A 12997-nucleotide genomic window follows, 5' to 3' on the forward strand; every position below is an offset into this window, starting at 1 on the left:
TGGAGTTGGTATATAATTTAGGATGGTATGAGGTAGGGCCTCCCACATGGGGTACAAGGAGGCTTACCCCCCCCCCCAAAAAAAAAGATTGTTTTCTGTGCTTTGGGTATTTAACTCATCATTTTTGTTTTGGTATTTAATTTTCAGTAAACAGAAAGTAAAAAAAAAAACATGTTTAACATGTTTTGATCATATATAGGTAAATCAATCTCCAAGAGATGGCCTGCACCTGTCGCCCCTGGGATTCTGGTAATGGCTAAGGGTCTTGCCGCCCCTATAGTGACTTTTTTAGGCAAGGTTCAAATGACAAATTCACCACCATAACAGGAACAGGCAAGCAAAAACTGAGGGCAATGCTACTCAATGCTAGAAGTCTAAATCTCAAAACGCACTCACTCGAGGCACTCCTTACAATGGAGAACATCGATATCTGTGCAGTGACTGAGACCTAGTTCAAGGCTCTAGAGAGCACCCCTGCCTTACCAGGCTATAACTCTTATCACACTTTTCGGCCATCTAACCTGGACCAAAACTTTAATGGTGGAGGTGTGTCCTTATTCATTAAGGATATCCACACCTCCAGGCTAGTTGCGCAGCATAATGCATCCAAGGTTATCCAAGTGCAACTAACTCTGGGCAAAATTGCAATCCAAATTGTAGCTTGCTACAGATCCCCCACAATGCCCCAGGATTCTTACTTCTCTTTTCTTGATATACTGGAAAATATTAGGGTTCAACCAAACACCCTAATAATGGGCAATTTCAACTACCCCACCATTAACTGGGAAAACTACTCATGTACCAACTCCTTTGCACAACGCTTTCTGGAATTCATAAATTCCAATGCCCTGGATCAACTTATCCACACCCCCATTAGGGGCAACAATATCATAGACCTAGTCATTACCAGCATGAGTGACCAGTGTTCCACACCTAAAGTCAACTCCTTGTTGGTCAGATCCAACCATAAGCAAATCACCCTAGATATCCGAATCCCACCCCCACCCACCATTAAGGAAACCATGGTAAAAAATTTCTCCGAAGCCAACTTCATGCTTCTTAAGACAGAAGTGGTGAACTTCATGACACCCATGTGGATGGACAATACAATTATGACTGCTGAATCCTGCACAAATGCACTCTATAAGTACTTACACAAGTGCATGGATTGTGCTATTCCAAACAGAACCAAGACGTTATCCTCCAAAAATATGAAGCCAAACTGGTGGTCCCCTGCCATAAACAAACTCTACAACAGAAGGAAGAAACTGTTGCAAAAGTGAGTAAAATCCCATGAGTGGAGGAGCTCCCTGGTCAGCCTCAGTAAGAAGCTGAGATACCTTATAAGATCCTCCAAAGCTAGCTATGAAAACAAAATCGACACTGATTCTAAGGGCAACCACAAAGCATTCTATAGCTATGTCAAGAATCTCAATGGCAACACCCAGATCTGCTCTGAGTTACAACACAATGGTACAAAAATTACAGAACCAACTGATATTGCCAATATCCTGGCAGATAGGTTCAGTGCTAACTTTACCCCCCTCTCACCCCCTAAAGGGCCCATAGCTATACAAGAAGAATGCAGAGTCCCTGTAATTAAATCTATGCAGGTAAAAGCTGCACTCTCTAAAATCAAAAACACAGCATCCATGGGACCAGACAACATCCCAGGTTGTGTTTTGCACGAACTTCAGAACAAACTGTCTCCCCACCTAAGCACCATGTTCAATCATAGTCTCACATCACTGAATAGCACACAGCAACAGTTATCCCACTCCACAAAGTGGGAGCCACCACTGATCCTGGGAACTATCGCCCTATTAGCCTGATGAGCCTGGTCTGCAAGGCCATGGAACGTATCATCATGGAACTCATAAACAAAGACATTGGTAACCTCCAAACTCTGGACCCCACCCAGTTCAGGTTTATGAAAGGCAGATAATGCCTTCTGAACCTGCTCGACTTCTTTGAAGCAGTCACCAAAGCCGTAGATGATGGTAAGGTAGTTCACACAGCCTATCTTGACCTTGCCAAGGCTTTCGACACCATCCCCCATTCTGGAATTATAGCTAAACTCACTAAACTAGGTATAAATCCCTATGTCACAAGATGGGTTGCCAACTGGTTCACTGACAGAACCCACACTGTAAAAGCTGCAGACTCCGAATCTGACTTCAAACCAGTGACAAGTGGAGTACCACAGGGTTCAGTCCTGGAACCTCTCCTGTTTGGTATCTACTTCTCTAAAGTACAGGCTAACACAGAAGGCCTCTGACTAATGAAGTTTGCAGATGACTGCAAGCTAGGTGCCATTTTCCAGTCCTCAGATGATGTGGACATCCTACAGAAAGCCCTCACTGAGACAGATGCCTGGTGTCAAAGGCATGGCCTCAAGCTCAATGCCAAAAAGTGCATTGTCATCTCTTTTGGTAAAAACTCTGTACCCATGAACTACCACATAAACAGCAGTCTACTTAATGCCGTATGTGCAATAAGAGGCCTTGGGACCCAGGTGGACAGTAGTCTCTCCTTTGATAATCACACCGCCACAGTAGTCAGGAAATCCTTCTATGTGGCACACCTCATCACAAAAGGGTTCTCATCCAGGAAAAAAGAGATCATTGATCCCCTCTACTCGGCACTCATTAGACCCATTATAGAGTACAATGCCCCTTTTGGAATGTACCTCACAAGACATCTGCAGCAGCTGGAAAGGCCACAGAAGTACCTCACAAAGAGGATTACTGGTCTCAAACAGATGCCCTAGACTGACTGTCTCAAAAAAAAATCTAGCTTTACTCTGTAGCATATTGCCTACTCCAAGGAGATCTCTGCCTAACATATAAAGCTATGTTAAACCCAGAGCAGTTGGACATGCTTCACCTAAAGAAATCTTAATCCGTCCGAGCTACATGCTCTAGGGACCTATACCTTGTCACCACAAAAAAACAGGAAATGCTGGAGGGATAGATTCCTGTCCCAGAGACTTCCTATAACTGGAACAAGCTACCCATCTATGTCAAGCAAAGTTCCTCATTAGCAGTCTTCAAGAAAAATCTTGATGAGTGGATGGGAAACAGAAAATACACCCCAGGGATCACTTCTGTGTCTCTGTTCAACGGGCACAGGAAATTAACTTTCCTGGGTGGCATAAGCCAGGGAACCTTGTTGGCTAGGCTTACTTAAGCCCTCGGGCCGATAGCCTAGTACCTACCTATGAACCTATGAACACTATGGAGAAGATGGATATTTACAACTGCATGGTTATGCATGCATTTTCTGAAGTCAAGGGAGTCCATAGAGTTGTCCAAAGACATATGGCAGCAACTACACAGTTTTCTGTTGTACTAGGGGGATACCACCAGCCAAATACTCCATGAATCAATACTAAGGCATTCTTTAGAATAAAATGGAGGAATGGTTATATCCATGCATAAAAAAAAAGAGAATACATAAAAGACGGGACTATATATGAACTGACGTAACTAAAATGTTATGCCTCTTTTCAAGTCAGATATTTTGCAAAGTGTCATCCCAAATGGAGTTATTTTACACAATGTAATAGTTGGAGGGAGGACATCCCACTGCCACTGAGAACTTGGGCCAGCTGAGGAGGAGCTCATCTGGTCAGTCTCACTCATACCCTCAGGTCGGAGAAGGGGTGGGAGTTATGTGATGCAGTGGCTGATGAATGGCCAAACTGAAAGAAGACATTTTACTGTTTTTTTAGAACAAAAGGGAAGAAGAAGTCTCACTCTTCTTCTGTTAAAGCACAGTGGAGGAAACCATGCTTGTTGTTGTTGTTGTATCTTTTGGCTTTTCCCGGTTAGGGGTCACCACAGCGGAACTCCGGTCCGCTAATGATTGGCAGTAGATTTTTATGTACCAACTTGCCAGGCCTGACGCACAACCTTCAATGAAGGTACACCCATTCACGCATGTCTCCACACAGAAGACGCTTTAGCTGAGAATCGAACAGGACAACATCTTACTGTGAGGCGACAATGCTACTGCAGCACCACCACCGCAGCTGAAATGGAGGAAACCATGCTGGCATTCCTTAAAAAAGAGAAATCTGGACGCAGAAAGAAAAAGGAATAGAGGGAGAGACTACAAAAATATGGGGTCTTAAGGAGACTAAAGGAAAGAAATATTGAGTGTGTTTGTGTGTGTGTGTGTGTGTGTGTGTGTGTGTGTGTGTGTGTGTGTGTGTGTGTGTGTGTGCGTGTCAAAGAATCAGCCTAGGGGCTAAAAAGAACTCATGGAGTTCACTCTGAAGAAGAAATGGAAAGAGAAACAGCCCAGCTGGGGGACTGTAATGAGCAAAGACTCACCTACATGTTTCCTGGAAAAATACCTGAGTAATCTGAGTAGCATAAGTGGAACTACTTGGAAACTAAGGTGAAAGAAACTTGTGTGTATCAAACAGATTAAAAATAGTTGCATATAGAATAGACACATGCTCATACAATTTACATCTACAAAGTAATGTTCTGGAAAGACTTAAACAATGAAAAAAGATGCGTCTCCTGCCTCTCTATAACCTGCATATTTTCATACAACTGACTGATATAAAGCCTGTTTTGTTAGTGAGGAAAAGTGAAGGACACTATGTTTTCTGAAATTAATCATGTTTTGATTGCTGTTTGTTCAAGCCTAAAGACTGCTGATGTTTTGTGAGAAAGCTTACAAAGTCTAAAATGTCTTTAACGTATGACATTTCTAATAAAACATCCCTATAAATGACTCCTGTATAAACAAAAAGGCTAATGTGTCATCAATCAGCAATCATGTTTTTTGGGAAGAAACTGGAGTATGTAACGAAAATTTACACAGACACAGGGAGAAGGTACAGTTGTGTAAGTTACACTTATCCATAACAGTAGATGTTCAGATTCGTCTTTGCTGCAGAAGCCTTTATATGGGTTGTTTACTGCCCAGTAAACAATGACCAGCCAGCTTCTAAAAGCTCTGGCTCCTCCATCTCCTTCACTCTAACTGCTGATTGGATAATTACAAAGAAGGAAATCAACAGACTGAAGCTTTCTTCAGGACTTTCTTACCCATGTAATAAGAGAAGGGCCTAACATCTTGAAATAACTAATCAGTATTAATGATAGAACATATAAAGTAGAAACCAAACACAACCCTACTTTATATCCCGACTACAACTACATATAAGAGAAAGGGGGTGGAGTGTGGGTGCAGTTTATGCAGCGGTGAGAAATTTGAACATCTACTGTTATGGGTAAGTGCAATGTACACAACTGTACTATGTTCATCATTCCCACTTCTGCAGTAGTCCATAGTTTATATCAGTTGAATACCAAAGCTTGTCCACCCTGGGAGGAGGATGGCATGGATCTAGGAGTTCTTGGAGAATGGAGGTCATAACATCCCTGTACTCCTCCTTTATCAGACCTGTTATTGAGTACAATGCTCCTTTCAGCATGTACCTTGCCAAACACATGCAGCAGCTGGGGAGACCACAGAGGTCCCTGACCAGGAAAATCCAAGGTATTAAACACCTATCCTAAACAGATAGGCTAAAAGCCCTGTCCCTTTACTCAGTCTCATACAGACAACTCAGAGGTATCCTGTGTCTGGCATACAAGGCAATCTCAGACCCAGCCTTGGTGGACTTGCTGCATATATGTAAGTCAAACTCTACTCATGCAACCCACACACAAGGCCTCAACCTGGTCTGTGATATTAATAGAACTTGTTGGCAGGATAGATGTGTCCCAAAGACTCCCCCATCTGTGGAATAGACTCCCTCTCCATGTCAAGCAGAGTACCTCTCTAGCCCTCTTTAAAAGTAACCTGGATGACTGGATGGGAAACAGAAAATACACCCTAGAATCCCACCTGTGTCTCTGCTGGACAGGGGAAACAAGTGCTGACATTATGGGAACATGGGCAAAATTCTTGGCTAGGCTTATAAGGGCCTCCAGGCCATTAGCCTAGTATGAACCTATAAACCTATGAATGGTCCAGCAAAGTCTGACCTGGACCTAGTAAAGTAATCCAGTATGTAATGCTTTTGTAAAGTATGCTCAGAGAGCCATGCAGCTGCCTCTAGAGTGCTTCTAGAGTTTACCCTTTCCAGTATGCCATCAGAAAAGAAAAGACTCTTGCAGGATGTGCCTTCATACTGCCTGCAATGGATTTGCCATGGTGGAAATTAAAAAAAAAAAAAAAATAGCTGAGAACAAGCACCTGGAAAATGTGTGATTAGACCCACGGTGTCCCTTTATTGCCACTTGATAATAAATTAATAGCTGATCAGCTTTTCTAAATGGCTTACTTCTGTCAAAATAGTACCTGAGCTACCTGTGCATGCCCAGTGTATGCTGAATCTGTTCTCCCTGTTTTCTAGGTTTTAGGTTGAAAACTGGAAGACTGATGGCTTGACTCAAAGTAAACTCTGAAACCACATTGGGTATGAATGAAGGGTCTGTTCTTAAAGATACCATATCCCTATGAAAATCTGATAGGACTCACCCACCACGACAGCATGACAGCTTGCAACTCATATACTCTTCTTACAGATGTCAGAGCAATGAGGAGTACAGTTATACAAGTCAAGAACCTTACATCTGTTTAATTGGCAAATTCAAGAAATGACATAGTCAATTTCTCCAGCACATAGTTGACATTCCAGAGAGAGCAACCTGTTTAAGAGGAGGTTCAGGTTGCAAAACTCCTTTCAGAAAGTATTTCCCACCAAACAGAGAAGAAAGAGAAGAATCTATGTGCAGACATGCTGAAAAGGCCATAAGAATATTTTTTATAGAATAAGCAAGGCCAGAGGAAAATAACTAACACAGATATTTGAACACCAGTGGTACAAAATCTCTGATGGGCCCCTGGTTATAAGTTAGACATCAATTAGAGCATTGCTTCCACTTCCCAACACAAGATTTTCTAGTAGCACTCTTTATTGCCTCCTTTAATATCTGCTGCATGTCCCCATGAAATAAGTGCCTGACGGGTATTAAAACTGAATCATTCAGGCAGTCATTTGAAGTTTATTGATACTGGGGTATATGAATCTCCCTCTGTGCTGGGTGAGTAAATCTAATTTGTGAGGAAGCCTGTGTTAATTGAACCAGCGTTGCCTGAACCAAAAAGGGGGTCGCCACAATGATCTTTGTGGCATCCTTGTGACTCTTCAGAATTACCCTGGATCATACCTCTCAGCATCTTAGAACAAGAAATCTGGACGAAGCAATAGAAAATGGGGGGCAAAGGCCCAAAAATAGGGACAATTTTTAAATATTACTCTTACAAACTTAGAAAGTAGATAGAAAAAGAGGTTTTGCATTAGCATGCATTTTCTGAGGGATATGAAGTCTGAAACTCAAATAGTGTGCATTATTTTCTAACTTAAATCTTCAATGATTTGCTAGAAAAACACAATTTTATGAAAAATGGTCCAAATATATGAAGCAATAAAACTGGACATTCTGCAAAAATCTATACAGTGGAAAGGGTAGAAATGCATAAATTAACATTCTCTTCCAAAGGAATAAAAAACATCTATCTTCCAGGCTTGTTTACAAGGAGCCCTGGTATAAAACTTGTTTAGTTGTCTGTTTTGAAAGAAGATAACAGGTATATTTGAGGTCTTCACCACTACTGGATCAATTCCTGGAAGACACCCTTATTCAAGTCCCTTTTGTGAGGGTCCTGCTCAGCTATGTTCTATTCTGCAATACTGAAGGATGCTTTGAGTGTTAAGAAATGCTAACGAGCCACCAATGCCAGCCTGCATAGGAGGTGCTTACTGATATACCACATGACTGTGTCATTGTCTGTAATCACTTGAAGATGTCCTGGGGTCCAAAGGTGATGGAGAGACTTCAGTGCATGGATCACAGCCAATGCCTGAAGAAAATGCAACATGTAATGAAACGTTTTTCAGGCTAATGTGGCATGCAATTTATGTCTATAAAGTACTGCTCTGAAAAAGAAAGGAAGAGATAAACATCTGTCTGAAGGTTTGGTCTGTCTGAAGGATTCCACAGACCTTGCATCTTTACCCCTCAGGGAACTGCTCCCCAGTCAGAATCTGATGCATCTTTGATGACAGATTGGTTTGGAATCTGAGGAGAGAACCAGAGACCTGGATTTAAATTAAATATGTATAAATAATAGAAATATGTAGAAATAGCCAGGAAATTGTTATGGTTAGGCTTGTATAGGCCCTAGGGCTGATAGCCTATTACCAACCTATGAACCTATGTTGTCTGCACCAATGCAGTTCCTTTTATACAAAGCACGGAAACTAGAAATCGATACATGGGCCAATCATTTTTATCCTTCTTTCTCATGTGTGATCTGGTGAGGGGTATCATGAGAATCATAAAAGCCATGAACCCTATGAGACTGAGAACATTTCTTCCAGACATCTGAGACTGACTGGAGAATTTCAGGAAAATTTCCAGATAAAGACCCATCTTCTTTTGTGTTAAAAAGGCCTTTTGAAGAGAATAATCTGTAAGGCATCCCAGAAACACAATCCTGTGTGATGGAGTCAAGGAGGGTCTTGCAGTATTTATTTATCTGCAAGCCCAGATTGTTCAAAAGAGTCATAGCCCATAATAACTTACAGTTAACACCCATGCCACCTTATGGTATCCAGACCATTTTGGGTCTGGCTTCTTTAACTAACTTACCAGCTAATAATAGGCATCATAGGAAATGGCAAGGTGTAAATAACAAAAATATAGTAAGTTTGTTAGTTCAGGATGTCCTGCAGTAGAGAAATGAATCACTACTTTCCACTTACTAGTGATATTTTCATAGCTGAGAGACCTGCTTGATATTGAGGGGTATGATGGGAAATGCCAGGGTATGAGACAGAAAAAAATCATTGCCATTGTCCATTTATACCTTAATATACTGGAGATACTGCTACCTGTTTGTTAATAATTATGAAAATAAACAATATTTCCATATGTACTTGATAATTCAAAAAGCAAGTGACTTACCAGCTATTGAAATGCATCAGGTGAAACCTTAGCTGTTGATGAAGAAAATTGCCATTGACATTTGCCCCATAAGCTGCAAATCTTGTGAACTATTCAATGTTATTTATACTGCCGATTATACAATCAGGCATATGTTTTCATATTTCTGTAAATATTTCAATAAATATGCATGCAGAGAGGAATTTGCTGCTGTCATGTGAAAGCTTATGTATGGTTAACAAGTGTTCTAACAGTATGTGTCTGGTTGCACAGTTGTCAAGATATGACAATTTGTGAAAGTTTAGCAAAAATGCAATTCTGGGTTGGGTGCATTATAATATATTATAACTTTTATGAATAGACTAGGAATAAACTAACTATTATCATTATAAAGAATGCTTATTACTGATAGCATTTTCCTCATGTCCAACCATCAGTCCACAAAAAGGCATGAAATAGTTTTTAATTGTTCACAAATTATTTACATCTGTTTATCTTATGCTTTTTTAAGTTTGTTTTTCAGAAAATGCTCTGGAATGTGAAAATGTGTGTAGGTGGCTAGTAGTGTGACATTACACGCCACATAGGTGTTAATGAGTTAATGACTTTTGACATCTGGGCGAGGAATCTGCAAAGATAAGCAAATTTTCTAAATAAGGAAAGAGGTAAATGACATTCAGCCTGCAATAAGCTGTGACTAGAGTGAGATGTTTTAGACCTGTAAATAAACTAAAGGATAATGCAGAAAACTAATAACGTGGTGCAGTAACAAAGAACTTTAGAAATTTCATGAAGCCTATGGCTATGGGAATGTAGTAGTAAGCATGTTTTAGGTGTAAAGTTACTGAGTAATTCATGTGATGAGTGAGAGGTCACAGTTTCTGCGAGGTCAACATTTTGAACTTTGAAACTTTAAAGTACATATTTAGAAATGAAAGATCTAGTATTGGTCTCCAAGAAGCCTTTTTATTTGGTACTAGAAGCATTCATTAATAGAAACCTTTGCCTCTTTGACTTTATGACTCTCAGGGTGTGTAAAGAATGAAAAACCTGTGGGAAAAATTCTGTTTGGTTTGGAGGGTGGAGAGATATTCCCCAAAAGAAGGTTTTTGTATCTATTGCTATCTGTAATGCAATTGAAACACTTTAAAAACCCAGGAGTCTGAAACAATCTTATGCCAAAGGAGAATGTTGACAGTCAGTTTTTTGGGATGATATGTACATATATTGGCTATTGGGGTGGTAAGGAATGCTGGCATAGTCATTCTTTACTTTTCTGCTATCATTTTTCTGAAAAAAAAAAAGCTATTTATACCCCGCTGATATATTTCTCTCTCTCTCTCTTTTTTTTGCATGTTGTTTGCCAGAAAAGGGCCAAATAATGCCTCATTACCTAAAGCTAAATCCAAAGTTTCAGACTTTACCTCATCAGCAAACTTTTGGTTACGTACCAAGCATATCTTCTCAATAACAGTGCAGAGAGGAATTTTATGCTGTTATGTGAAAGCTTATGTCTGGTTATGTTTAGATAACTAAGAAAGGGTATAAACAACTTGGTTTAAAAAAGTGCTTTCTGTAGAAAGGGAAGAAGTCAATTCTGTAAGACTGCCCATATGACAAAGCATATATTTCCACACATATGCCTACTGTACATTATATAGTTTATTTATTTTTTAATGGACCAATGGCTAGACATCAGGATAAGTACACGCTGCATTAAACATCCTCCATGACTGGCGGTATCAATTCGATGGAAATGGAATGAGGTATAGCCATTCATGACATATCATTATATCTCATTAGTTCAGGGGGATGTTCTATTTGTTCCCATAAAAATACCTCATTTATCCTTGGCAATGGTCTGATTAAAAGAAAATTCCTCAAGATGAGGATAAGAACAAAACTTTTCATTCCACCCATAGAATTGTACTTGGAAATCTACAGAAGAATTTCTATCTCTGTCAAAATCAGAATCATCAGTCCCTTTTTCCTCATGAATAATTTTATAGGGAATGCCCATCTGTAAAGGATTCTGCTTACCGTGATTTACTGCCTATAGTGACTGTCAAGTCAAGGTAAGGAATTATTTTTTTAGCCATAATAATTCCATTAGAATAATGTTTAACTTTTTTTTAATAAGAGTCCCAACATAAGAGGAATGACTTGAAGGAGGGAGATGCCTGCCCAGTCTTAAGGTCTCTTGCTCTGTTTACCTCAAGAAGAATCTCTCAGAGTGTCTCCTAGACTCATAGAAGATAGTCCTCCCATGTTCATATCAAGCACTGGAACAGCCAAAGAGGAGGTGGGTGGCCCTCCGGTTCATGCTGACTGAAAGTACTGCAACAGAGAAAGCCAGAAAAGTAAGATCATGGTCTGAGGAACAACCAGTAACCACTGCAGGTTCACCCACTATTGGCTGAAGAATACAATGAGTCCACAACAGCAGCAAGAACTCCTTGTTAGGAGATTGTTTTCTTTCCAGGTATTTCAAGAGTAGAGCCAGATGGACAGGAGTAAGTATTGATGCTGTAACTGGAGAAGAAGTAATAAAAGTGGTAAGCATAGCCAGAGTGAGTAAGTAGGAAGTTAAGTTGTCACTGAGTGTTCACAAGTAGCACATTTACATATATAACACTTTTTCCAGTTCCTTAGATTATAAAATGTAACAGATTTTTCATGATAGTACTGTTCAAACACTCTCATACACAGGCACACAGGCACAAACACATACTCACTGACAGAATCAAAATGGCAGGTAGGTTGTCACAGAGTGTGAATAAAGATTAAACTGATACACAATTCTCTGACCGTAAATTTTCCTGCTCCACAAAGTTCAAAGTTTAGACAAGCTTTTTCTTCTTCTTCTTTTGGCTTTTCCCAGTTACAGGTCGCCACTGCGGATCACCTGTTTCCATTTCTTTCTGTCCTCTGCATTTTGCTCTGTCACACCAACTACCTGCATGTCCTCTCTAACCACATCCATAAACCTTATCTTAGGCCTTCCTCTTTTCCTCTTACCTGGCAGCTTCATCCTTAGCATCCTTTTCCAATATACTCAGCATCCCTCCTCAGCACATGTCCAAACAAATGCAATCTCACCTCTCTGGCTTTGTCTCCAAACTGTCCAACCTGGGCTGACCCTCTAATATACTTATTCCTAATCCTGTCTACCCTTGTCACACCCAGTGCAAATCTTAACATCTTTAACTCTGCCACATCCAGCTCTGACTCCTGCCTTTTTGTCAATGCCACTGTCTCAATCCATATAACATAGCTGGTCTCACTACACTTTTGTAGACCTTCCCTTTCACTCTTACTAGTACTCGTCTGTCACAAATCAGTCCTCACACTCTTCTTCACCCACTCCACCCTGCCTGTACTCTCTTCTTCACCTTTCTTCCACACTCGCCATTACTCTGAACTGTTGATCCCAAGTATTTAAACTCATCCACCTTTGCCAACTCTACTCCCTGCATCCTCACCATTCCTCTATCCTCCCTTTCATTCGCATACATATATTCTGTCTTAGTCTGGCTGACCTTCATTTCTCTCCTCTCTAGAGCAGATGTCCACCTCTTCAGGGTCTTCTCAACCTGTTCCCTACTATCACTACATATCACAATGTCATCTGCAAACATCATAGTCCACGGGAACTCCTGTCTGATCTCGTCTGTCAACCTGTCCATCACCAGTGCAAATAAGAAAGGGCATTGAGCTGATCCTTGATGTAATCCCACCTCCACATTAAATGCATCTGTCACTCCCACTGGAGATCTCACCGCTGTCACACTACCCTTGTACATATCCTGTACCACTCTTACATACTTCTCTGCCACTCCCGAATTCCTCATACAATACCACAACTCCTCTCTAGGCACCATGTCATATGCTTTCTCTAAGTCCACAAAGACACAATGCAACTCCTTCTAACCTTCTCTGTACTTCTCCATCAACACTCTTAGAGCAAACATCGCATCTGTCGTGCTCTTTCCTGGTATGAAATCATACTGCTGATCACT

At 40.6% G+C, this 12997-nt stretch overlaps 1 protein-coding gene across 1 annotated transcript in view; it reads right to left on the bottom strand.

Annotated features, from left to right (window-relative positions):
• LOC122797794 (cubilin-like) overlaps window positions 1-12997 on the bottom strand; it is a 2156354-nt gene that overhangs the window by 2066006 nt on the left and 77351 nt on the right. The window contains 1 exon segment of the mRNA XM_044066315.1: window positions 7794-7893. Within this exon segment, the coding sequence (XP_043922250.1) occupies window positions 7794-7893 (100 nt within the window).

The sequence above is a fragment of the Protopterus annectens genome, chromosome 3.part1 (assembly GCF_019279795.1).
Source record: "Protopterus annectens isolate FY-2018-M chromosome 3.part1, PAN1.0, whole genome shotgun sequence".
Taxonomy (NCBI): domain Eukaryota; kingdom Metazoa; phylum Chordata; order Ceratodontiformes; family Protopteridae; genus Protopterus; species Protopterus annectens.